Here is a 23941-nt window from a genome sequence, read left to right as displayed (position 1 = left end):
ACTGTCCTAACTAAGATTACCACCTAGAGGACAAGAAATAAAGGGGAATACTGACAAAGCAAGCCTAAATGATGGTAATACGCCCACCTAGATAAAATAAAGCACCCTTCGACCCAACCAACCTCTTAGACACCTTCTCCCACACAAGATCTAAAAACCCAACCGTCCTACGACCACCTAGAGACACAGGTAATAAATTAGAGGCCATTCAAGAATACCACACCCAACTAAAGACGACAACTTCAAAGGTCTAGAAATACCAAATCAGTACAAGCTATCCCACATTTCCCTAAATTTATTTTTAGATTAGAGGCCCTCTCAAACAACTGCAAAAATGGTAAGCACATTTAAAAGAGACTCCCTATGATCTTCAAAAAATAAATAGTATCATTCACGAATTGAAGACAAAAAAACACAACCCCCTCACTCCCCACTCAAAAAATCTAACAAACCCTCTCTCAACAACCCTATAAACTAATATACTCAAAACATCTACCACGAGAACAAACAAAAAAGGCGAAAGAGGATCTCCTTGCCTAACCCCCCTCAAAGCCCTAAACCAAGATTTAGGCTTTTATTAATAATGAAAAACAAAACAAAACAAAAACATTTGATAAACACTCCTTCATCCAAGATTGCACCTTTCACAAAAACCCTTCCTAAAAAAGATTTTACCAAGAAAATCAAAACTTACTTGGTGACAAGCCTCTTCAAAGTCTACTAACAACCCCCTTATTTCTCCTACAATCAACCTCAACAACCACATTTGGTACTAAAATAGCATCTATAATCTATCTATTCAACACAAAAGCACTCTAAGCCTCTGAAATAGTACCTCTTATCGCAAGACTCAACCTATCAGCTAAAACATTCTCAATGATCTTATAAACATTAGTCACTAGACTAATAGACCAAAAATCTGCAACTTTAACATATCTAATCTTCATAGGCACCAAAGTGTTGAAAGTTGAGTTAATACACATACCAAAATCCCATTGAAAAAAGTAATCAATGAACACTTTCATTAAATCCCCTCTAAGTTCTAACAACATCCCAACAGTGTGAAAAAAAGCCATACTAAACCATCTGCACCCGGAGCCCTATCCCTGTCCACCTTAAACACAACTGCCTTAACCTCGCTTCCTTCAAAAAGTCGTTCCAACGACCTTATGTGATCACTATAAATAGGACTCACTCCAATCCTCACACATAGGCCTACAAGCATCCTCCTCAATAGACAAATTAGCAAAAAAAAATAATATTTTACTCAAAAATCAAATAAGGATCAGTAGTAATTTTAGACATCCAATTTTGTCAGGGGGCAGAAATTTCTCAATTAATTGGAGAATAATGAATAATTATTGGTTACGAAGCAATTAGCTAGGATTTCTCCACCCTTCTCTAGGTCATTTTTGGTGCAATTCAATTTTGGGTTTAGTAGAGAGCCTTCAATTTCATTTTTTTAAAGGCTTAATTGTCTTTGCCCTTTCAAATAGGGTGTTAACCTTAATGATTAAGGATTTTTCTTCAAAATAAGGTTAGGCTTGCTTCCAAACACCTTTGTGAGGAGCGGAAGGGATTTCCTCATCTCTAAAGGGTGTTTTTGAAAATAGAGGCATAGGGAAACACCCTAGCTTCCAAAAAATCTATAAGAAGGAAGATAGGGCTCCCTTTGCACGGACACGCCCAATTCCTTGGAAAGTACACGTTTAATTTAGAGAGAAAAAGACAAAGAAGGATAAAAGGAAGGACTTCCGATCAAGGTAGGAGAACTCAAGTTCAAGTAAAGAAACAGGAAGCATATTCAATTCTTTGTTGGATTTTCCTAGTTTTTTTGGTTTTCTTATTTGATTTTCCAAAGGAAACATTTACAAGGCATTGTCTTTCATCTTCTTTATGCTTGCGAAACCTAGTTCTTGTGTGGAGAGGATAGTTTGAAGGCACGGTGATGTGTTTTTTGCATGTTCTTTATGATGAGTAGCCTTAGAGTATTGGTATGAAAATTGTGATTTTATGCTTGGATCTTGGTTTTGCATGTAAAGATTTAGTTTTCCTCCTTTTTCTTACGCTCTTTATATATTTTGCTTCTGCTTTCTAAATAATATACAAAGAAAGGGTAAGGTTTTAGACTAAGAGAGGGAGGGAGAGAGAGAGAGAGAGGTTTTCAAGACAAGAGAGTTGTTTTTTCTTTGTTTATAGGTTTTGGAAAAGCAAAACCAGCAGCTGAGCATCATAGGGATAGCACAGCAAAACAGTGTTATTTCTGTCCTCTGCATATTTTTAGATTGTTTTATAATGCCTTTTCATTGTGGATTAGGGTTTAAATATGTTCAAAAATCTAAAAATAATTTAAAAATCAAAAACCAAAATAGGGAATTCTCCCTAATGTACATAAAGTGTTGTCTTTGCTTCATTTAGTGATTTTAGTAAATTAGAATCTCAATAACTTGGAATCATAGCATGGATATGGGGTTTGAATGCAAGTCGTTGTTTGGTTTGTTAATTTGTGCGTATATTTTCGATTTAGTTCATTTTTCCATCGTGGGGTGTATTGTTTTGATGTATGACATGCTTGAGTTTTTTGAAAAGTGTTGATACATGACATGCTTGGGTTTTTGAATGTGTTGATACGTAACAAGCTTGAGGATCCATTGAATGTACTAACGCATGATATTCCTTGAGGTTCTTTTGGTTTATGAATGAATCAAATTCAATGAAACCATAAAGAAAACTTTGAATTTAATTAATCCAAAGATGGAACCCGAAAGTGGCGTGATAACATTCTTTCGTGATTTTTGGGGTGAGAGAAGTCCTATGAACTTGACTGGATACCTGATGGTCATAAGGTGGAACGATACTTACGAAAGGTAACCTAATTAAAATCAAAGAGTCAAAGCCTTCGTTTGATTAATGGTTGAACATCCCGAAGCTATGATTCCGAAAGGACAAGTGTGTAGTGGTGCTAGTTCCTTCCCTTGCACAACCATACTCCTGCACTTGGCTTTCGTCTGCAGATCATAGACTATCAGTTATTTGGTTCCTATATAGCTAAAAGACCTAAAAATTGGTAGTATTTAAATTAGGTAGTCTAACCTCACATGCCTTCATGCATTGATCAAAGGGTGGGAGTGCTGCCCAAGGTGCAGGCATTTGAAGCTTTGTACAGCCATAGTTTTTGCTTGAATTGATCCTACATTATTCATAGTCCTCGTCAAACAATATTATTGAGTTTTTAGTGATGGGTTTGTCCAAAGATCTCACCTTCTAGTTGTTCACATGCAGCACACCAAGAATGACAATGTGGTACTGCCGAAGGCTGTTTGTCGGTGTTTACTAAGTTCAGTGGACCTGAATGGTGCAATGAAGTTGTGTATGATTCTCCCAATTGTTTATCTTGTTAGTTGTGTGTCTGTGATTTTCTCAAATGGTCGAGGTTGTGCATGTGGGGGTGGATTCTATGAATCCCAAAGTATCTCATTCATTGTGTGTTTGTGATTCGCTCCAATGGTCAAGGTTGTGTGTGTCTAGACGGAGTTCATAAATTCAAAAACTATGTTTCCCTCATCGGACACTTGTTCGAACATTGGTGAGCAACGTGCTATTACTGTCTCAGAAGAGGAGTGTTCCAGGTTCATGCATGATGCAACATCAAGCATCTCATCACATTGCATCTTTTGTGAAAAAAGATGGTTACAGCCAGCATGTCATTCACTATCTCTCCCACTAGTCCTTGGGTCATGATTCTACTGCCATTGACCATAAGAAATATTTAACCAGCCTTTTTTTCTGCCCTCCAACATTATGAAAACCTACCTTAAGGTTACCCTTGCTCATGGGTCCACTGCTAAGGTTAAGGGAATACGAACAATAAATCCTACTCGCTCAATCTCTATTTCTCACAAGGTCCTGAATTGTTTTGTAACCTTATTTCTAGATTTTGTTGTTATTCAAGATTTGAAGACACGGAAGATGATGGACACATAACTTAAGGCGTGTGGACTTCACTACTGTGAGTTGCACTCTCCTCCTATAGCCTACAGTGCTTCTGCTACACCACTTCAAACCCACGGTCACCTTGGTCATCCATTGTTGCACAAGGTAAACAGATAGTTCCTACTTTGAGTCCTACCTGTAATCTTGAGTGTGAGTCTTGTCAGTTCGGAAAAAACCACTATGTTCCCTTTGCTTCCTGAGGAATAAATGGGCAATCAGCCCTTTCGATGTTAGTTCATTCAGAAGCTTACAGTCCTAGTTGTGTCATGTCAAAGGTAGCATCCGATATTTTGTTACATCTGTCAACACTCTAGGATTGCTAGGCTATATTTAATGAAAGATTGCTCTGTTTAATATCTTTTGTGACGTATGTCCTAAAATAAAGACTCAGCTTGACATACCAGTCATGACACTTCGTAATGATAATGCTGAGGAGTACTTCAATACCCAATTCACTACCTATGACTGAACCTAGTATGACCTGTCAATCATCTAGTGCCCATACTCTGCAACTAAATGGAATCAAGAGAGAGAGAGCATTTTCTCTAAGTCTCCCATACCCTCTTATATCAAATGAATGTCCTAAAAGTTTTTTGAAGTGATGTGTGCTCAGTACTTGCTCTCTCATGAATAAAGTGTCGTCTTTTTTTCCTTGGTTGTGAAATACCCAATTTAGTTCTCTAACTCTTGATTCTCACTTCCTCTCCGTGCATATGGTTGACTCATTTGTCCATCAGCTAAGTCCAAGAAAAAATAAGTTGGATCCACGCACTATCAGATGTATTCTTATCAAGGTCTTAACTTTCAATTTCGACTAAAATTTCGTAACTCCAAAAGTACGGAAATTTTGACAGAAATTTCAATTTCGATGTCAATTTTGATTTCGATTTGAAAAAATAATGGAAATCAGTAGTAAAGCATGTAATTCTTTGTGAAACTTTAGAAATGGTTAACAAACATAATAATGTAAGTTTTAGGACAAATATATTACAAGTTAAACACATCTATGTTGTGTATGAGGTTGAAAAGTTGTAATATAGTATGTGTATCAAACATATTTGTAAGATAATGTATAGAAAACATATTCAGCACATACAAATGAAATTCATAAATCATTTAAATATTATTTATTGTGTAAATAATGATAATTTACACATAAATAGTTAAATAAAATGCTGCTGTAAGTTTATTTTTTCATATAATTTCAAAAGCATTTGTCATAAGATTTTTTGTTTTGATAAAAATAAATAAAATAAATTAAGGGAGAAATTTCACTTCACTCCTAAATCTCTTATTTGAATTCTAAGGAAATTTCATTGTATAGTTAAAATTTCAACAAGTTCCGCTGAAATTTCGAGATTTCGATAAATTTTGAGATGATTCGTTGAGATTTCAATGGAAATTATGCAAGACGGAAATCGACTGCAATTTCGATTTCGAGGGTGATGGAAACTGGAAATTTCGACAGAAATTTCAACAATTTCGTGGAAATTCAAGACCATGATTCTTATAGACTACTCTTGTGCTCAACAGGGATACCAATGTTACACACCTATTTTAAATCAACTCTTTGCCTTTTCTCATGTTTCCTTCCGTGGGTCTATACCATATTATTCTAATTCTTTGAGTGCTGCTAAATCATGATGAGTCCCTCGCTCTATTTAGCATTCCAGATGCTAACCTAGTATCTAATTTGTTTCTACGGCTCTGCCTAGTCCTCTTGCATCTTCATCCTTCCTTCTCATCAATTAGATCATCCTAATTTCCATGTGTACACATGAAGCAACTCAAGGGAGGATAGCTTCCTCCAGCTTCTACTTCTATGCCTCAGGTTCCCTTACAACCCTATTTAACTGTTTCCAAGACATTGATCTTCTCTTGCTATATTCAGAAAGGTAAAGGCACATGTACTGATGTACCCATCCAACCTCTAAATTCATTTTCTATGATTTCATCATCCCATACTATAGTTTTGTTGGCACTCTATTGATTGTTTGTCTTCCTAAATCTGCCTCGGAGCCTTTATTCCATTCTTTGTGGAGGACTGCAAGGGTCTGATCCAGGATACTGTCAATAAATCACTCATGCATGGGCTGTCAATTTCCAAATCCAAGTGGCTGCCTTGCTGAGTTTCCCAGCTGTCAAGTTCCAAATCATTTCCTGTGTTGGTTATTTGGCTTTATCTGTATTCATTACCAAATCATTCAATGATTTGCAGAAGGACCACCAACCCAGTGTCTCCATTCCATCTAGAGTTCTCAAGGAAGATCTCCTCCCCCTACCCCCCCCCCCCCCGGGCGTGAAGAGGAATTTTCCAATTACAAGCATCTGTCCCGAGTCATTAGACACAAAACATGTGGGAAGCTTTTGGTGTTCTGCTTGTTTTTACCCAAGGAAATTCAGATTTCTCAGACCAAAACTATTGCAGTAACTACCAAATCCAATTAACACCAGTCTCTAGCAGTATACAATAGGGCATTATCCTCCAGCATTTCACCACCATTCTGAGCGAGCGCGAGGCACCGACCTACACTAAGAAGAACAACTTATATGCTTTGACTGTAACATCCATGGAGGAAAATCTTCTGCAACTCCCTTGATTATTTTCTTCTGCCTCTTTTTTCCCTCTTCCTAAGAAGAGTGTACAGAACCAGAGATTAATATGATGCGCTACCTGCAATAGGCCGTGCAAAGATAGCAACCATGGTTTTGGCGATGACACCACGCTCTGTTAACAGCTCCAGCTTTGATTGTGTAATACTCGAGGCCCCGTATGAAATGCAGGATACAAAGAAGAGCGGCTCAATGAGTAGTCAAGAAGCACTGGAACAGAAACAGACTGGCCCACAACATGGCCAGCATAAACAATATTAGGTTAACAGTCCCTTACTCAACAACCAAATCCAACAACCGTACAAGTAAGATCATACATGTCAACACCATCAGAAGTAGAAAATTGAGCTTATAACTCAGAGTGTAGGCAACTCTATGATCATCATGTTGAATAACCTCAGTAGCATATCAGATTAAGATAACACAGAACCTTTGGGAGATCAAAAAACTTCAGCAGAGCAAAAAAACTAAACCACAAAGAACTAACAAAGACCCAAATCCTTCATCTCAAACTCATGCAATTGCAAGAGTGGGTGCGGGAGCAGGGATGGTGGAAAGGTTGGAGGGTGCAGAACATCAAATTCGTTATACATGTACCGAAGAAAAAATATGTAGGGGCGCATGTGTGATGTGTCTGCATGCACATTTGTGGGATCAGCAGAAGCAGCCTGATATTTTACACCAAATCAGTCATCAAACTTGCCAGTTATCTTCTTGGTCTTTTCAGCATCACATTTGGATTTCCTTTCAAGAACTGCTCAAGCAAATGGCATAACCCAAGAATCACTTGGATTGATTGCAGTATCACTTAATAATCCAAAATTTTGCACAATATCATTTCCTCTAGCTATATTTAAGTCTAGTTGTCCTGGCCAAACCATATAGCAGACCCAGTTCCATCACCACATCTACAACCAACAGTCATACTGCCACTGCATTCAAGAGAGGATTTTATTTCTCATATAATCACAGGTTCACAATCAAAGCTGACTAAAGTGCAATATGAAAGCGAAAATAGCAAGAACAATGACATAAAAATTGAAAACATAGGTGCAAACCTTCTTTATAACTTTCAATAAATCACTGCTCTGGAAGTCATAAATGTCATCTTCAATGCATGTTACAGAAGACTTAGAACCAACCAAAGCTGAATAATCTACTTTCCCTGCAGAAGACAAGGGAAACGATTCCATAAAGAAGAAATGTTGAGGAATCATTGACAAAGGAAGTTTGTCAACCATCCAGTTTCTAATAGAAAATCTCAAAATCTCTGAGGCCAAATTCTTTTTTTGTGGTACTATAAAAGCATCAATGACTGCAAGTTCTCCTTGGCCTTCATGGTAAACAACAGCAGCATCCAGCACATTTGGATGTCTACGTAGCATATTTTCGATCTCATCTAAAGATATACGCTGCCCATTAACTTTTACAATACGATCATTTCTTCCCATGAAAACTAAGTCACCACTTTGAAGCCGCCTTGCAAAATCTCCAGTTCTATAATATAATCCTCTTCCATACTCATTGATGGAAAGGTTGCAAAATGAGTCTTTATGCAAATATACGTAGTCCATAGACATATTTGTAGAATCAGAAACGTATCCGACGGAGACACATATGCCCCCAACATATATTTCTCCATCACCAATTGTATCATTTTCTCCAACAAGAACCACATCACAATTAGAGATAGGTATGCCAATTGGAACACTGTTAAGCAACTCAGTCTCTAGAATCATTGGCAGCTTTTTACAATCAAAATATGTACAATCGCCAGATACCTTGATTCAAAAAAATGGTGTTAACCACAAGAAAAAAGTTACCATAGAAGTAGCTGATACAAGCAATTATATCACTAAACATGAAAATATATCAAGACTTAAAACATCAATGCCATTTACAATGCTTTATCAATATTAGTACACAAGGAACACAGCAAAAATAAACGTTGCAATGCATGAAACAAGATGCTTCAGCCATTGAAAAAATAAGCAAATAAATTTTTTCCATCCATTTTCACTAAACTGCCAAAATCAGGATTCAGGACACAAAATGTGTACTGTATATGTAATCTACTCTCCCAGTACCTGAACCATACAACAGATGAGTTAACTATTTAAGGAAAAACAGAAAAAAGGACAAATTTTATCCAACATCGCACTAAACTGTTATAAGCAGGACACACTGCATACTGCATATGCACTGTTGACCAATAAAACTTCTCCTGCAGTGTTTGAATTATATATAAAAACAAAACCAAAAAAAAACAAAACAAAACAAAAACAAAAGTGTTAACCAAATATGATAACAACAATAGCAACTGCAACTTCCACCTATGGCAGGAAAATAAGTCAAATTACTATCAGAGTTCAACCAAGAATTCAAATATCCTAAAGAATTCCAAAATCTATATAATTGATTTAAATTCCAATCAACCAAGATTAAATTTGAATCTGATCTGAGTCCGAAGTCATACACACATGCATACAAACTTAAAGAAATAAATACACACACACATATATATATCTGTGTGTGTGTGTGTGTGTGTGTGTGTGAGGGAGAGAGAGATGAAAATAAGAGGATGATAAGAAATCCACCACAAAATTACAAAAGCTCATAACAAAAGAAAACAAAACAGATCTAGGAAATCAATCTCACTCAAAACATCCATAACAGAAAACCAATTTTTTAAAAGGCTCAATCAAGGCTCCCTTGAGGTGAGCCTCAAGGCATTCCTCAAGACCAGACATGCCTAAAATGCCTTGAGGCTCAATCTAGAATACCAAATTCCAAAAAGGCTAACGGTTAATATGTTGAGGCTTAGGTATTTGTACAAAAGGCAAGCCTTTTGCTCCTTTCTAATTGAGGCTTATACATTTTGGGTGTGTGTTTCTGAAGTTAGATTTGGCTAGAAAATTTTAACTACATGTTTATATAAATGGAATGTCATAATATGAGTTGATTTCTAAAACTCTTGAACCTCACATTTTCCAAAATAACGAAGTGTTGATTTTTAGATTATGAAATAATTTGAACTTTGTAATAGTACAGCTATCTTTTGTCATGATTTATGTCATGAATTCAAGTTACCAACTTTTGAATGGCCAACAAGTAGTTTGCAAAGTATATTTAACTTTTTTTACATTATATTTGTTGTTTTCTTTTTTTTTTATTTTAAAATCTATGTAACTTATTTGCATATTATTATCTAAAAATAAAATTCTCAAAAGGCTTACACCCCAATGCCTTAAAGCTCACGCCTCACCTCTTAAGGGTTAAAAACACCTTGCCATATGCCTTCACCTTATAAAAATATTGGAGAAAACCCATAATATGATGCCCCAAAAGAAAGGATCATGTCCCACATAAAATATGTAGTAAGACAACTGTTAGAGGTTATATATGTCTTTTAGTATTATTATTATTGAGTGTGTTAGTATGTTAATTAGTGAGAGTTAGTACGGGCATTTTGTCATTAGAATGTATTTAAATTTGTATTATAAATAGATGAAGAGACCTATCTTCAAGTTAGGTCATTCATTTTTAATCAAACCTTAACATGGTATCAGAGCATCATCCTATCTAAACCCTATATCCCTTAGTCGTCGCCAGAAAACACCATTCCCGCAGCTGTTCTTCCCTAATCCACCTCCATCCCATATTAAATCACAAAACCAACCATATACCCATAATCAGACACCCCCCCCCCCGACAACCCACCCCACGAAACCTCATCACCGAAGCGCCCACCACGCACTCCCATGTGCCAGCCAAATGCTAGTAGGACCAACCCCACGCGCCAGCGCGTGAGAGTAGTTCTGGCCAATTATTTATTTATTTTTTTCTTCTGCCATGCTCCGACTCTTTAGACTATATTATCAAACTGTTAGGCTAGTTTTTTGCTCAAAAATTCAACCTTTTTCAACCAAGCGTGATATTCCGTTAATTTTTGTTCAGAATTTGTGAAGGATTCCTTGTCAGTTTTTTTGGCGCCATGGCAGAGTTCATATGTTCAGTTGTGAGGCCGAGGCAGTGCTATATCTATCAGTGAGTTGTTCACCTTTTCTGTGGTTGCGTCAGTGCTTCATATGATTTGTGATTGTTCCAATTATTGACTGTTTCTCTTGTTTTTGGTGTGGTTGCGGTTTGTGAGTGATGTGGCAGTGTTGTATCCATCAGTGAGTTGTTCACCTCGTCCGTCATTGTGTCAGTGCTTCAGATAGTTTGTAATTGTCACGATTAGTTATGATTGTTCTTCTTGTTTTTGGTGTGATTGCTGATTTGTGAGTGTTGGGATGGAATCTATGAATCCCAAAAATTTGTTTCCTACATCGCTGCCACAAATAACGACTCAAAAGTTGGATGGAAACAACTATGTTCAATGGTCTAAAGCTGTTCGGATTTATTTAGCAGGATTAGGGAAATCTAACCACTTGCTCCAATATGAATCTTCTAATGAGAAGAGAAACGACATGAGCATTTAGGAAGATGCCTTGATTGTTTCACTTTTATGGAATTCGATGGAGCCACAAATTGCATGGATGTGTATGCATCTAGATACGTGCAAGGAGATTTGGGATTATGTCAAACCTCTTTACTCCAATAACATTACACGTATATATGATTTATCCCAAGAGTACTTTCAGCTACAACAAGGAGATAAGACCATTGCAGATTATTTTGGAGAGATGAAGCGTATTCATGAGGAGCTTAACGTCATGCAACCTAAAACTGCCAATGTTCGTGAGAACTAGAAGCAGGGGGAGTGGATGACAGTTCTTCATGTACAAGCAGGCTTGATACCTGAATTTGAGGCAGTTCGATCCCAGATACTCATTAGTGCTAAGTTGCCATCATTTGCTGATGTTTATTCTCGTGTCCTTCGTGCTTCCTTTAGCACACATTCTCCTATTCTTGCATCTGGCTTTGAAGGGCAGCCTTTGCTGCACAAAGTGATTCTATTTCTCTACCAAACAACCACAAAAGTTATCACGGTGGTTCAAGTAGTTGTAGTGGTAGAGATGGACGAGGTAGAGATACTCCTCACAAGTTCACTCAATGTGGATTGAATAATCATAGTATTGATATTGAGCAGTGTTGGGATCTTCACAGCAGATTTTCAAGTGTTGCCAATGTAGCCACCACTGACTTCACACCTTTCAGGGCAGCCAATGCAGCCACCACCGACTCCTCACCTTTGCGGTCGAGTGGGGGGCAACATACTGTCTCTATGTCATAGGAAGAGTATTCCAATATCAAGCATCACAACAAGCTTCTCTTCCCATTGCATCTCTTGCCCAATCCGGTAAGCACACAATATGCCTGTCATCTAGCACTTCTCGTTCTAGTCCTTGGGTTATAGACTCTGCTGCCACTAATCATATAATAGGTATACCTAGCTTTTTCTCCACTCTTCAATATCCTACAAATTTACCTTGTGTTACTCTTGTTGATGGATCCACTACTGCAGTCAAGGGAATTGGAACTGTAAATCCCACTTCTTCGATTTCTTTTCCTTCAGTTTTATATATTCCCAAATTTCCTTTCAATCTTATGTCCATTAGCAAAATTAGTAAATCTATGAATTGTTCAGTGACATTCTTCCCTAATTTTGTGGTTGTTCAAGTTTTGAAGACAAAGAAGACAATTGGCAGAGAGTGTGAAGCAAGTGGACTCTATCACTTAGAGCCGCTATGTCCTTCTACCGCATGCATTACTACTGCCACACCTTTCCAAATTCATCGTCGCTTAGGTCATCCTTCATTGGAAAAGTTAAAATGTCTTGTTCCTAGTTTGAGTTCTATGTCCAATCTCAATTGTAAGTCTTGCCAATTGGAAAAGCACCATCAAGTTTCTTTTGCTTCCTGGGTCAATAAACGGGCTGCAAACCCTTTTATGTTAGTTCATTCAGATGTATGGGGTCCTAGTAGGGTCATGTACAAGTTGGGTTTCCAATACTTTGTAACCTTTATGGATGATTATTTAAGAATGACTTGGTTATATTTAATAAAAGATCGTTCTGAGTTATTTCATGTATTTTGTGCCTTTTGTTGTGAAATAAAGACTCAATTTGGTTTGCCAGTTTGAATACTTTGAAGTGATAATGCTAAAGAGTGTTTCAGTGCACAATTCACTATTGATATGACTCAATTTGTTATTGTTCATATGTGCCCACACCCCACAACAAAACGAGGTTGCAAAGTAGAAAAGAAAAGATGTCTTCTTGAAATCACTCAGACTTTACGTTATCAAATGCATGTACCTAAAGTGTTTGGAGTGATGTTGTACTTACTACTTGTTATCTGATCAAAACAATGCCATCCTCTGGTTCTTAGTGGTAAAAAATTCCCTACTCCATTCCCTTTCCTAATTCACCTTTATTTTCTTTTCCTCCTCGTATATTTGGGTGTGTGTCCCTTGTTCATCAACTAACTCCTGGGGTAGATAAGTTGGATCCTCGTGCTGTAAAATGTGTCTTTCTAAGCTACTCGTATATTCAAAAGGGATATTGTTGTTATAGTCCTGTGCTACACCGCTTCTTTGTTTCTACCGATGTTACCTTCTTTGAGTCTACACCTTACTACACCTAGTTAGTGAGAAATTATTAATGAGTCTCTTCCTTTGCCTAATCTTCTAGATTCTACATTGTTGTCCATGCCCAACCAACCAACAATGGCGGCTCCAAGGAAGAGAGTCCCCTCAAGCTTCCACTACCGCACGTTTGGTTTCCTCATCTAATGATCATACTTCCCATGATGTTGATCTTCCTATTGCTGTTCGGAAAGATAAACGCACATGTACTCAACACCCCATTTCCAACTATGTTTCTTACGATTCCTTACCAACCTCCTATTATTGTTTTTCCACTACTCTGTCATCTACTAACCTTCCTAAATCTATTTCGGAAGCCTTAGCCCATTCAGGGTGTAGGGATGAATGCTCTACATAACAATGGTATTTGGGACTTGGCACCTCTTCCTCCTGACAAGGTTGTAATTGGTTGTCACTGGGTTTACACTGTGAAAGTCAACCCTAATGGTTCTGTGGCTCGTATAAAGGCTCATCTTGTTGCCAAGGGATACACTCAGGTGCATGGTATGGATTATTCTGATACTTTTTCTCTGGTGACCAAACTTACATCCATACGTCTATTCATATCCTTGGCTACTACTTGTCACTGGCCTTTGCATCAATTAGATGTAAAAAAATGTCTTCTTGCATGGTGACCTTGAGGAGGAGGTTCATATGGAGCAACCACCAAGGTTTGTTGCTTAGGGGGAGTCAAGCTCAATGTGTCGGCTCAAGAAGGCTTTATATGGTTTAAAACAGCCTCCTAGAGCATGGTTTGGTAGTTTCAGTGTTGTAGTAGTTGAGTTTGGTCTTCGATGGTGTGTTGTGGATCATTCTATGTTTTATTGTCATACTTCATCAGTTAGGATCCTTCTTATTGTTTATGTCGATGATATTGTTATTATAGGTGATGATGATAAAGGTATTCAAAGTCGCATACTTTTTCTACATACTAAGTTTCATACCAAAGATTTGGGACCATTGAAATACTTCTTCCGTATAGAAGTATCATGATCTTGTATCGGAACTGTTGCGTCACAAAGGAAATATGTTCTTGATCTGTTAGATGGAAACTAACTTGTTGGGATCTAAACTGGTTGATACACTCATAGATCCTAACAGCAAGTTAGTGCTGGATATGGGTGATTTGCTACCTAATCCTGGACAATACGGGAGACTAGCTGGAAAGTTGAATTATCTCACAGTTACTCGGCCAGATAAATCTTTTTCAACAAGTGTTGTGAGTCAATTTCTAGATTCTCCGAGGACAAGTCATTGGGACACAGTAATTCACATCTTGAGATATCTCAAAGGTACACCTAGGAGAGGTCTTTTATATCGTGATCAGGGTCACACTTATGTCCATGGTTATAAAAATGCAAATTGGGCCGGATCGCTTACTAATCGGCGATCCAACACTGTGTATTGTATCTTGGTTGGTGGTAATTTGGTTTCTTGGAAAGAAACAAACTATGGTGGCAAGGTCAGGTGCTAAATCAGAATATAGATCTATGATTCACACTACTTGTGAACTTGTCTAGTTGAAGAACATGTTGGAAGAATTGGGTTTTCTGCATTTTCAGCCTATGAAGTTGATGTGTGATAATCAAGTTGCTCTTCATATTGCCTCCAACCCGGTCTTTCATAAGCGGACAAAGAACATTGAAGTTGACTGCCACTTTGTTTGGGAGAAACTTGTGCAGAAGCTCATTACAACCACTTATGTGAAGTCAGACATGCAGCTTGCTAATTTGTTTACCAAAGCATTCAGGGGTGCTCGTGTTAGATTCATTTGTAACAAGCTAGGAGCTTATGACATTTATGCTCCAGCTTGAGAGGGAGTGTTAGAGGCTATATACGTCTTTAAGTAATATTATTATTATTGAGTGTGTTAGTATGTTAATTAGTGAAAGTTAGTGAGGGTATATATTTGTATTATAAATAGAGGGAGAGACCTATCTTCAAGTTAGGTCTTTCATTTTTAATCATATCTTAACAATAATAATTGTCCAAAATGTCAGCATTTCTCTCAAGCCTAATCACCCATTAAATAGCCAAAACTGCAAAATTAAATAATATCCACCATTCCTTTTTCCTCCCAAAACATCTAAAAGCAGTCAAAAGAAAAGCATCCAAAAGGTTAAGAACTTCAGGCACAACCGACCCTTTCACAGCCCAGAATTTTTGTCCATCTGTCTTGGGCTCACCTTATTCCTAATGGGAAATCTTTCTCCCGTTACATGAATCCAATTTTCATTTCATCCGGGAAAAGCCATTTTTTTTTCAACAATGTCTTTGTCATTTGATCCAATAGCATTCCGTTAGATAGGAACAGATTTGATAAATACTGATAACTCTCAGATAGAGTATTAGAACAGAAAGATCCATAACGTTTGCTTTGCATTCCATGGCTTATACCCATTCCAAATAGGCCCAGATCTCCTGTAATTCCCTCCAAATTCTCCCCTATCAATGATCCTTCTCCTAGAAAGCACACTATTCCCCTGGTTTCTACCATGAAATCTCACCACTCCATGACAACCACCAAATCTGTTTGAACCTAGCCGGAGGTCCCGAAATCCTCCACTGTAGGTTGACAAAGAGCACTGGTGTAAGATATACGCCGAAAGATCATTCTTGTTTTCTAACAGACTCGGTATTCCTCGAGATGAAATCCCGACCGAAGAAGCCTTGCCCTTGATTGCCCTTCACATCCTCTCCCCTACCAATTGAAACATCTCTCCAAAAATTTCTGAAAATTACACCAATCTTCCTTCCAGTATTCGAACAGAATTATTCTTTTTCATAGCATAAGAAGAGATTTCATTAGAAAGAGAAGAATTTACAAAGATGAGAATGAGACATCCCATCAAAATTCTGGAAAAATCCAGAGATAATAAAAATAAAAATAAAAACACAGAAAAATGCATTGAAGTATCAAGGCAAAAAATTCTTCCGATCTTGTTGAATTTCTGAAAAGCCCCCCTCATTTAAAGCATCCAAAACCAGTGCACCGTAAACAGGCCAGGTATTGAATATTTTCCCAAACCAACTGCCAATTCAATTTTTTCCCCGAAAAAATCTGTGCATTAAACCCCACAGCACTGCAAATATTACACATTACCAAAGAGCAGCCTTATCCTTCTTCCAAAACCCTCAAAGGAAATAGCCAACATTCCTTCGACCAACACTGGATAAACCAAAGCTCCTCCCAACATACCAAATAATTTATTCCAGATGCTCCAAGCAAAATCACAATGTAAGAACAAATAAGGAACCAACTCAGAATTCAAGCAACAAAGCTCACAAACATCTGTAGTTAAGGCCTTCAAAGGTCTCCTGATTTGCAACAGATTATTAGTATTGATTCTATTAAGCACAATCAGCCAAATGAAGGAGTTAATCTTTAGAGGAGCTTTGGCCATCCAATTTCCAAATACATGAGAATAGAGGAAAGCAAGAGTTAGAACAGTAAAAAACTCAAAGATTTACAATTACAAACCCGCCAAATGATCCAAAGCCCAAGACTGAGAATCCCTAGCTGAAGAAAGATGACAATTATTCAATAAAGACAAGGAGGAGAGTTCCATAAACTCTCTATCACTTAGAGATCTTCTCCAGGCACAAGGAAGAGAGTTCCATCAACTCTCTGTAACAGAATTATTCACGCCCACTTTCTCCAGGCACAAGAAACGACCCCTGTTGTTGAATAGAAATTTAACATTGAGAAAACCTCCTTCATTCCTTAACAGTGCCCCCCCTGAATCCTTGTCTGAACCAGAACTCATCCATTCTGTTAAGCAGTCATTGAAGTTCCTTTATCTCCATTGGGTGAACAGAACCATCTCTCCAAGAATCCAAATTAAAAACCTTCCAAGAATCCAAATTAAAAACCTTTCTTTCAGATTTAGAATTTTTTTTATGAACAAAGAATTTTATTAGAGAGAGAAGAAGATTACAACAACAAAAAAAAGGATGAAGAAAAAAGGAGGATAAGATATCTTTCCCAATACAACAGAAAAACAAAAACAAAAACAAAAAAAACAAAAAAAAACCAGAAAGCCAGAGAACAAAGATTACAAAACAGCTCTGCTCGAGCAAAGCAACCCTGTCCCACTGTAGATCTGACAAAATACAAATGCAGAAAGAAACCAATCGCAGAAACCCACAGCAACACGAGAAACACCACCCTATTCCAAAGCAAATTAAGAGAAGTATCCAAGTTCTTAAAGATTTTGGCATTTCTTTCCAACCAAATATACAGGAAGAATCTTAAAGAACTTGGAGGAAGGACACACCCAACTCTTTCCAAAAATGCCAAACAATTTACTCCAAAGGATCCAAGAGAAATGACAATGTAAGAACAAATATGAACAGGTCTCTCCACTCTCAAAACAGAGAACACACAACAAGCGACAAAAACTTATCAAATCTCCTTTTTTCTATAGCACGTTGTTGATATTCATTTTTTTGAAAATCGCTGTCTGCAAAAACGCCTTAACCTTAAAAGGGGCATTAGCTTTCAAAATGAAAGAGAGAAGGGTAAAAGGAGTAGCATAAGGAGCATAAGTCAAATCAGAAAAGAAGGATTTACAAGAATATTCCCCAGAAGAAACTAGCCACAAACTCTTCTGCCACACTCCAATTGGGGCTGAGAAGAATGAAGCACATTGAGCAAAGGAACAAGCTGACTATAATCTCTCTCATTAAGGTTCCTCACAAAGTGAAAATCATAGAAGTGCCCACTCTCTTGCAAGCGAAGAAAGTAGAGATCGGGGAATCATGAAAAGATGATAAAAAGATAGAGACAAGAGTTCATATTAGCCAAAGAAAGGAGCCTCACCAAACCAATGATCCTCAAAGAACAAATTCTATCCCTATTATCAACACTGTACTGAACATGATGGAATAGAGAGTGATAAATTTGAGACCAAATTTCCAAGGACTCGAACAGGAAATATAAATCCCAACTTTAGCATCCTATCCACTTTGAAGAAGTCCAAATTTAATGTGAATTACTCTGTGCCAAAGAGAGTTGCGTTCTAAAGCACCACAACCACTTCCCCACCAAGGAAATGTTTTTTGACACTGAACTACCCAAACCCTAGCATTCCTCCCCTTTGAATCTACTCACACCTGCTCAGCTACAAGATTATCTCTATCATGCTGACCGACTCCTGACCGCAAGATACCCCTCATCAACTTCTCTAATTTACAAGCTACTTACAGGAATTTTGAAAAAGTACAGGCAGTACATGGGGATAGAAGAAAGACAGGCATGAATAAGAGAAATGCAGTCCCCGAGAGTGAAAAGGCCTCCTTTCCACCCTACCAACCTCCTTGAAACTCTCAAAAATTGGAGCCCAAAAAGAATCAACAGCAGGGTTACCACATAAGGGGACAGCAAAATAAGTGATCGACCAACTTAGAATATCTAAATAATTGCGAAGACTCATGCTAAATTAATTGGCTCATATAACTTCCTACCATGTCACCGCAACCCAAAACAATCCTCAAGATTACCAGCTTACAAGAAACAATGGATTTTCCTGCCTGAGTACCATGCTTCAGCCTCTCTCACCTCACTCCCTAAAACAAAACAAAAATCCCACATGATTTAGATTAACTCAACCGGAAAGATGGCTTGCTGGAACCAAAAATTGTTTCTAGCCATCTCTCTCATGCCACCTGTCATGTTGCCTAGCCATGCTCTCCCACCCAAAGATCTGCCCCGAGAATAAGCGCAAGAATCATCCCCTGTGGCTCTTTCTAAGAGATGGGAATGTAAATAGAAAACGTCTGGCAAAGCCTTTCAGCCTGGTGGTTACAACAACAACAACACAACAAAACCAAGCCTTAAGTCCCACTAGGTGGGGTCGGCTATATGAATCTTTTTCCACCAATTTATGCGATCATGGACAATTTCTTTCAGCCTGGTGGTTAGCGTAACAATAATTGCATTTTTTGATATGTCAAGGCCTGTTTGCTAAGATCATACATTCTCAATGCATGCATCCCATTATAGCAGAAATATTCCCCCATGGCACACCCAAAATATGGGGCCACAAGTGCAGAGGAGCAGGATCAGCGTGGTGGCTGCAACAAGAATGGAACGGTCCAATCCCCAATTTTATATTTAATGCAAGGAAAGAAAAGATGTGAAATCTGCACAATAAATTTCCATATATTTTCATGCGAACCTCTTTATTTCCAATAGTGTCCCATCCATTCCCATACAAATCAAATTTATTACTGATAACCTAATGCCCAAGAGATTAAGTCTCCAAAGGGAAAATGCTATAACCACTTGCTTACCCACAATGGCAGTGTTTTCAGACATGAAATTTCTAAGACTGAACCTCACCTCAACCTTATTGCAACAAAAAACATCTCAACTCACAAGACAATTCCTCCACTCCCCAAACCCTGGCCAAAGGAAATCCCCAGAAATCTCTCCAACTCCAACCTAGCTGTGCTACACCTACAAGGACCTTAAAAACAAAGAAATAAAGAGGAATATAGGGCAGACACACTTGGATTTAATTAATACAGTCTTCCAACAATCCAGGCACTTGAACACCACAGAAATAACTTGGTCCCAAAACCAAACAGATCAAGGATTCCCACACAAAGAAACATCTAAGTTAAAGGCCACTTGAAACTAGCAGAACCCACAATGACTGGAAAACAGAAATTTTCATATGTCACTGACAGAAACCAAAAACTGGCAACATAAATAGAAGCATCTTGACAACTTGTTTCCTTACCATACTGCATGGAAACTGAAAATTCAAAAACAAAATAATACATAGAAGCCTCTAAGAAATCACTCAACGCCACTCAATTGAATTAGGCTCATATCACCAAACCAGATTTTCCACATATAAAGCTTCATTTTACTAGCACGTAGATATCAATAAATATACTGACAATTTTGAGATACACTTGGACCCAAAATAGAACATAGTTCTAAACATATAATCTATCAACAATGCATACCACCCACAAGATAGTACAACAAGCATAAGTGTCCGCATTACACAAGGCACTAAGTGCTAAAACTCATTAGAAACTCATGGAAGATTTTTATTTTTGGACAAATAAAGAAATTTATTAGAGAGAGAGAGAGAGAAAGAGAGTACAACAAGAAATGGAAGAAAACAGGAAGGATAAAATATCCTCCCGAAGCGACAGAAGAAAGAACACACTAGAAAACCAGAAAACAAAGATAACAAATCTGTACTAAAGCAAAGCAATCCAATCCAGCTGTAAATATGTTGGAAGCAAATGCTAAAAGAAGCCATTCGCTGAAACTCGCAGCCACAGGAGAAAATTGACTATATTCCAAAGCAAGTTAATATGAGTAACCAAGTCCTTTAATTCTGGATTTTGCCTCCATCCAAATACACCCAAAGATAGCAAAAATGGAGTACTGCCACAAAGCCTCACTCTCCTTCCCCTTCCAAACCCCTTAAGCATCAAAGCACAAAGCAAAGATATATTTGAAGCTAGCTATTTAATATATACTATTTTGTATAGGGGAAAAAAGATATTTAATACATGCTTAGACTCAAGGTCTTAAATTTCAATTTCGACTAAAATTTCGAAACTCCAAAAGTACGGAAATTTCGACGGAAATTTCAATTTCGATGTCAATTTCGATTTCGATTTGAAAAAATAACGGAAATCAGTAATAAAGCATGTAATTCTTTGTGAAACTTTAGAAATGGTTAACAAACATAATAATGTAAGTTTTAGGACAAATATATTACAAGTTAAACACATCTATGTTGCGTATGAGGTTGAAAAGTTGTAATATAGTATGTGTATCAAACATATTTGTAAGATAACGTATAGAAAACATATTCAGCACATACAAATGAAATTCATAAATCATTTAAATATTATTTATTGTGTAAATAATGATAATTTAGACATAAATAGTTATATAAAATGCTGCTGTAAGTTTTTTTTTTCATATAATTTCAAAAGCATTTGTCATAATATTTTTTGTTTCGATAAAAATAAATAAAATAAATTAAGGGAGAAATTTCACTTCATTCCTGAATCTCTTATTTGAATTCCAAGGAAATTCATTGTATAGTTAAAATTTCGACAAGTTTCGCTGAAATTTCGAGATTTCGATAATTTTGGAGATGATTCATTGAGATTCCGATGGAAATTATGCAAGACGGAAATCGACTGCGATTTCGATTTTGATTTCAAGGGTGATGAAAACTGGAAATTTCGACGGAAATTTCGACAATTTCGTGGAAATTTAAGACCATGCTTAGACTATACCAGGTCACAAACATAGACTAAAAATTTATCTTACCAATAGTAAATAAAGAGCCATTGAAAAAATGGAAATCTAGAAAGATAACCAAATTTAACATTGGAATTGCTTGCACACTCACACGTAAAGTGATGAAACAAACCGCACAATCAGTACCTTGAATACTCTACATCCATAATCCAGGAATATACTGTAAATTTGATAGCTTAAAATTTTTGTGCAAATGGGCAACAGTTTTAATATGTTGAAAACCTTATATGCATCACTTGTTTTGAGTCTGCCACGCACTACTTCCTTTCATTCCCACAGTACATAACACTAATACACAAGCAAAAAAAATATCATAAGTAGAACACAGAAACTATAAAACTTCGCAAGAGTCAAGTTATCAATTTTCTCAACATATCTGAATTTTAAAATCAGATTCCAGTTTTTTTTCTTTTTCAGATCTATCTAACAAGAAGATTACAAGAGGAAAAAATTAAGTACTAACCTCCGTACTCCCATACAAATTCAAAATAGAAGTCTTGGGTAATAACTTGGATAGGGTATCCCACAAGGATAAGGGAAGAACTTCGCCACTTAGCACTAACAATTTTAAGGAACTATGCATGCACAGATTGCTTGGACTTTGCAAAGCAGGAAGAATCGCCTTCATCAGTGATGGGACAGCAATAAGCCTATTAATGGAGTAAACCTACGAAAAAAATGCAAGTACTGATTACACTTACAAGTAAACAGTGAATGGGAAAAAACGCTTAAACTATAGTCATCAGTGACATGATGTATGTATCAATGCACAGGCACGCAAATATAATGTTATATAAACCAGGGGAAAAAAAAACTTCATTAAAATGAAACAACATAATAAAACACGCACTATATGTTTCAATCAAACAAAAAATTAAGTACGGCAGTTTTTTTTTTAAAATGAAAATATTTATCTAAAAAAGCTGCAAATGTTATAAATGCAAAAGAGACAAAAACAAATAAGAGTTAGCATTTCTTTTGCACATGCATCAAATTCTATGAATATAAAGACCATTGTGCAGTCCACAATGCAACGGTAAAAGTCTCAACCTGTCAAACATGGGTCAACTTCATGCAAATAAGGCAAAGGTCATGAGACTCATGACCTCTCAGCCAAGAAATGCACTTTGCAATGGCCCCTAAAGAAATAATAAAAACAAAAACAAACAAAAAAAACTCTTTCTATCTAAAAAAAAAAATTAAATATTTTTTAAAAAAATCAAAAACAATACAATTGCTTATAAAGAAATCCATCTTCATCCAATCTTCAAAATCCACGTCATAATTTATTTAATTCTTTATATTATCCACCAGTTACCTCTGCAAATTTCTTCTTCCTAATGCAGGTTTTCTCCAAATTACAAGTCTAATTTCCCTTCCTTTAGAAGCAACTAACATCAAACCCATTTTCTCTAAGAGATCTTAACATGCTCACCTTCAGCAAGACTGCCAAAAATCATCTACAACTATATACAACGCCTGCGGCACAAGACTCTAAAGCTGGTCTGGAGAGGGCATGATGTATGCTGCATCATGGGGAGGCTGTTTCTGCCTCAAAGTTATCTTTAAACATGCAAATGTTTCTTCTCTAACCTTATGAAAGTGGATGTGAATTTTTTCCCCTGCCGGGGTATTTGAGAAACTAAAGTTCCCAAAGGCATTTGTTTGGCAAGCGGCACTCACTTGAGTCAAAACCAACACTAGAGTAGGAAACCTTCAAAAGCCTTGTCTCCCGATACGTGTCTCATGTGGGAAACGTTTTGAGGATGGTTCTTATTTGCTTTTACATTGCTTTTTTTTGCTTGGGATTTGTGGAATACTCCATTTGGAATTTTTAGTAAAGTGTGGATTTGTCCAATTCCAGTGAAGGAGCTCTTGGTTGTATATTTCACTCGTTTGGGGAAAGGTAAGGATGAAAAGAGATTGTGGAGGTGTGCTTTCTTTGCTGTATTATGAAGAATTTGGACGCAAAGGAAACGTAAGAATTTTTTTCTGGAAAGAGATCATCAGTGGGCCTTCCTTGGTATAGGGCAAGGTATTTGGCTTCTCTTGGGCTTTAAGCACAGATGCTTTAAGGAACACTGTTTTCAAAATGACAACTGCGATTGAGAACTTATTAAATTGACTTTGTTTCGTTTTTCTTTGATTTCATGAGTGAGGACTTCTCGCTCTCATTTATTGTAGCTGTTTCTCCTTTCTAGTTGAATAAGGCTTCTTTTTCTATCCAAAAAACAAAAGTCATCTTTAAACGTGGAGAAAGCAAACAGCTTCTGCATCTCATGGAGGTAATAAACCACATCTCTCTTTAGCCTTTTGCACCACCCCCATCCCCTACATGCTTCTTGTTTTTTTTGATAAACAAAGAAATTTTATTAGAGAGGACAGAATACACAAGAGGAGAAAACCCCGTCCCTTACATGCTTTCATTACCCTGAATAA

At 37.1% G+C, this 23941-nt stretch overlaps 1 protein-coding gene across 2 annotated transcripts in view; it reads right to left on the bottom strand.

The window, feature by feature from the left end:
• The window catches only part of LOC131166448 (putative acyl-activating enzyme 19), a 124174-nt gene that overhangs the window by 68059 nt on the left and 32174 nt on the right, over positions 1-23941 (bottom strand). For both annotated transcript variants that reach the window (XM_058125028.1, XM_058125029.1), the window contains exons 4-5: positions 21966-22169; positions 7665-8387 (exon numbers count right to left, since the gene is read on the bottom strand). In XM_058125028.1, the coding sequence (XP_057981011.1) occupies positions 7665-8387; positions 21966-22169 (927 nt within the window). The remainder of the gene's footprint in view (positions 1-7664; positions 8388-21965; positions 22170-23941) is intronic.

Source organism: Malania oleifera, chromosome 10, assembly GCF_029873635.1.
Source record: "Malania oleifera isolate guangnan ecotype guangnan chromosome 10, ASM2987363v1, whole genome shotgun sequence".
Classification (NCBI taxonomy): Eukaryota; Viridiplantae; Streptophyta; class Magnoliopsida; order Santalales; family Ximeniaceae; genus Malania; species Malania oleifera.
This window is presented reverse-complemented; position numbering and strand designations above follow the sequence as displayed.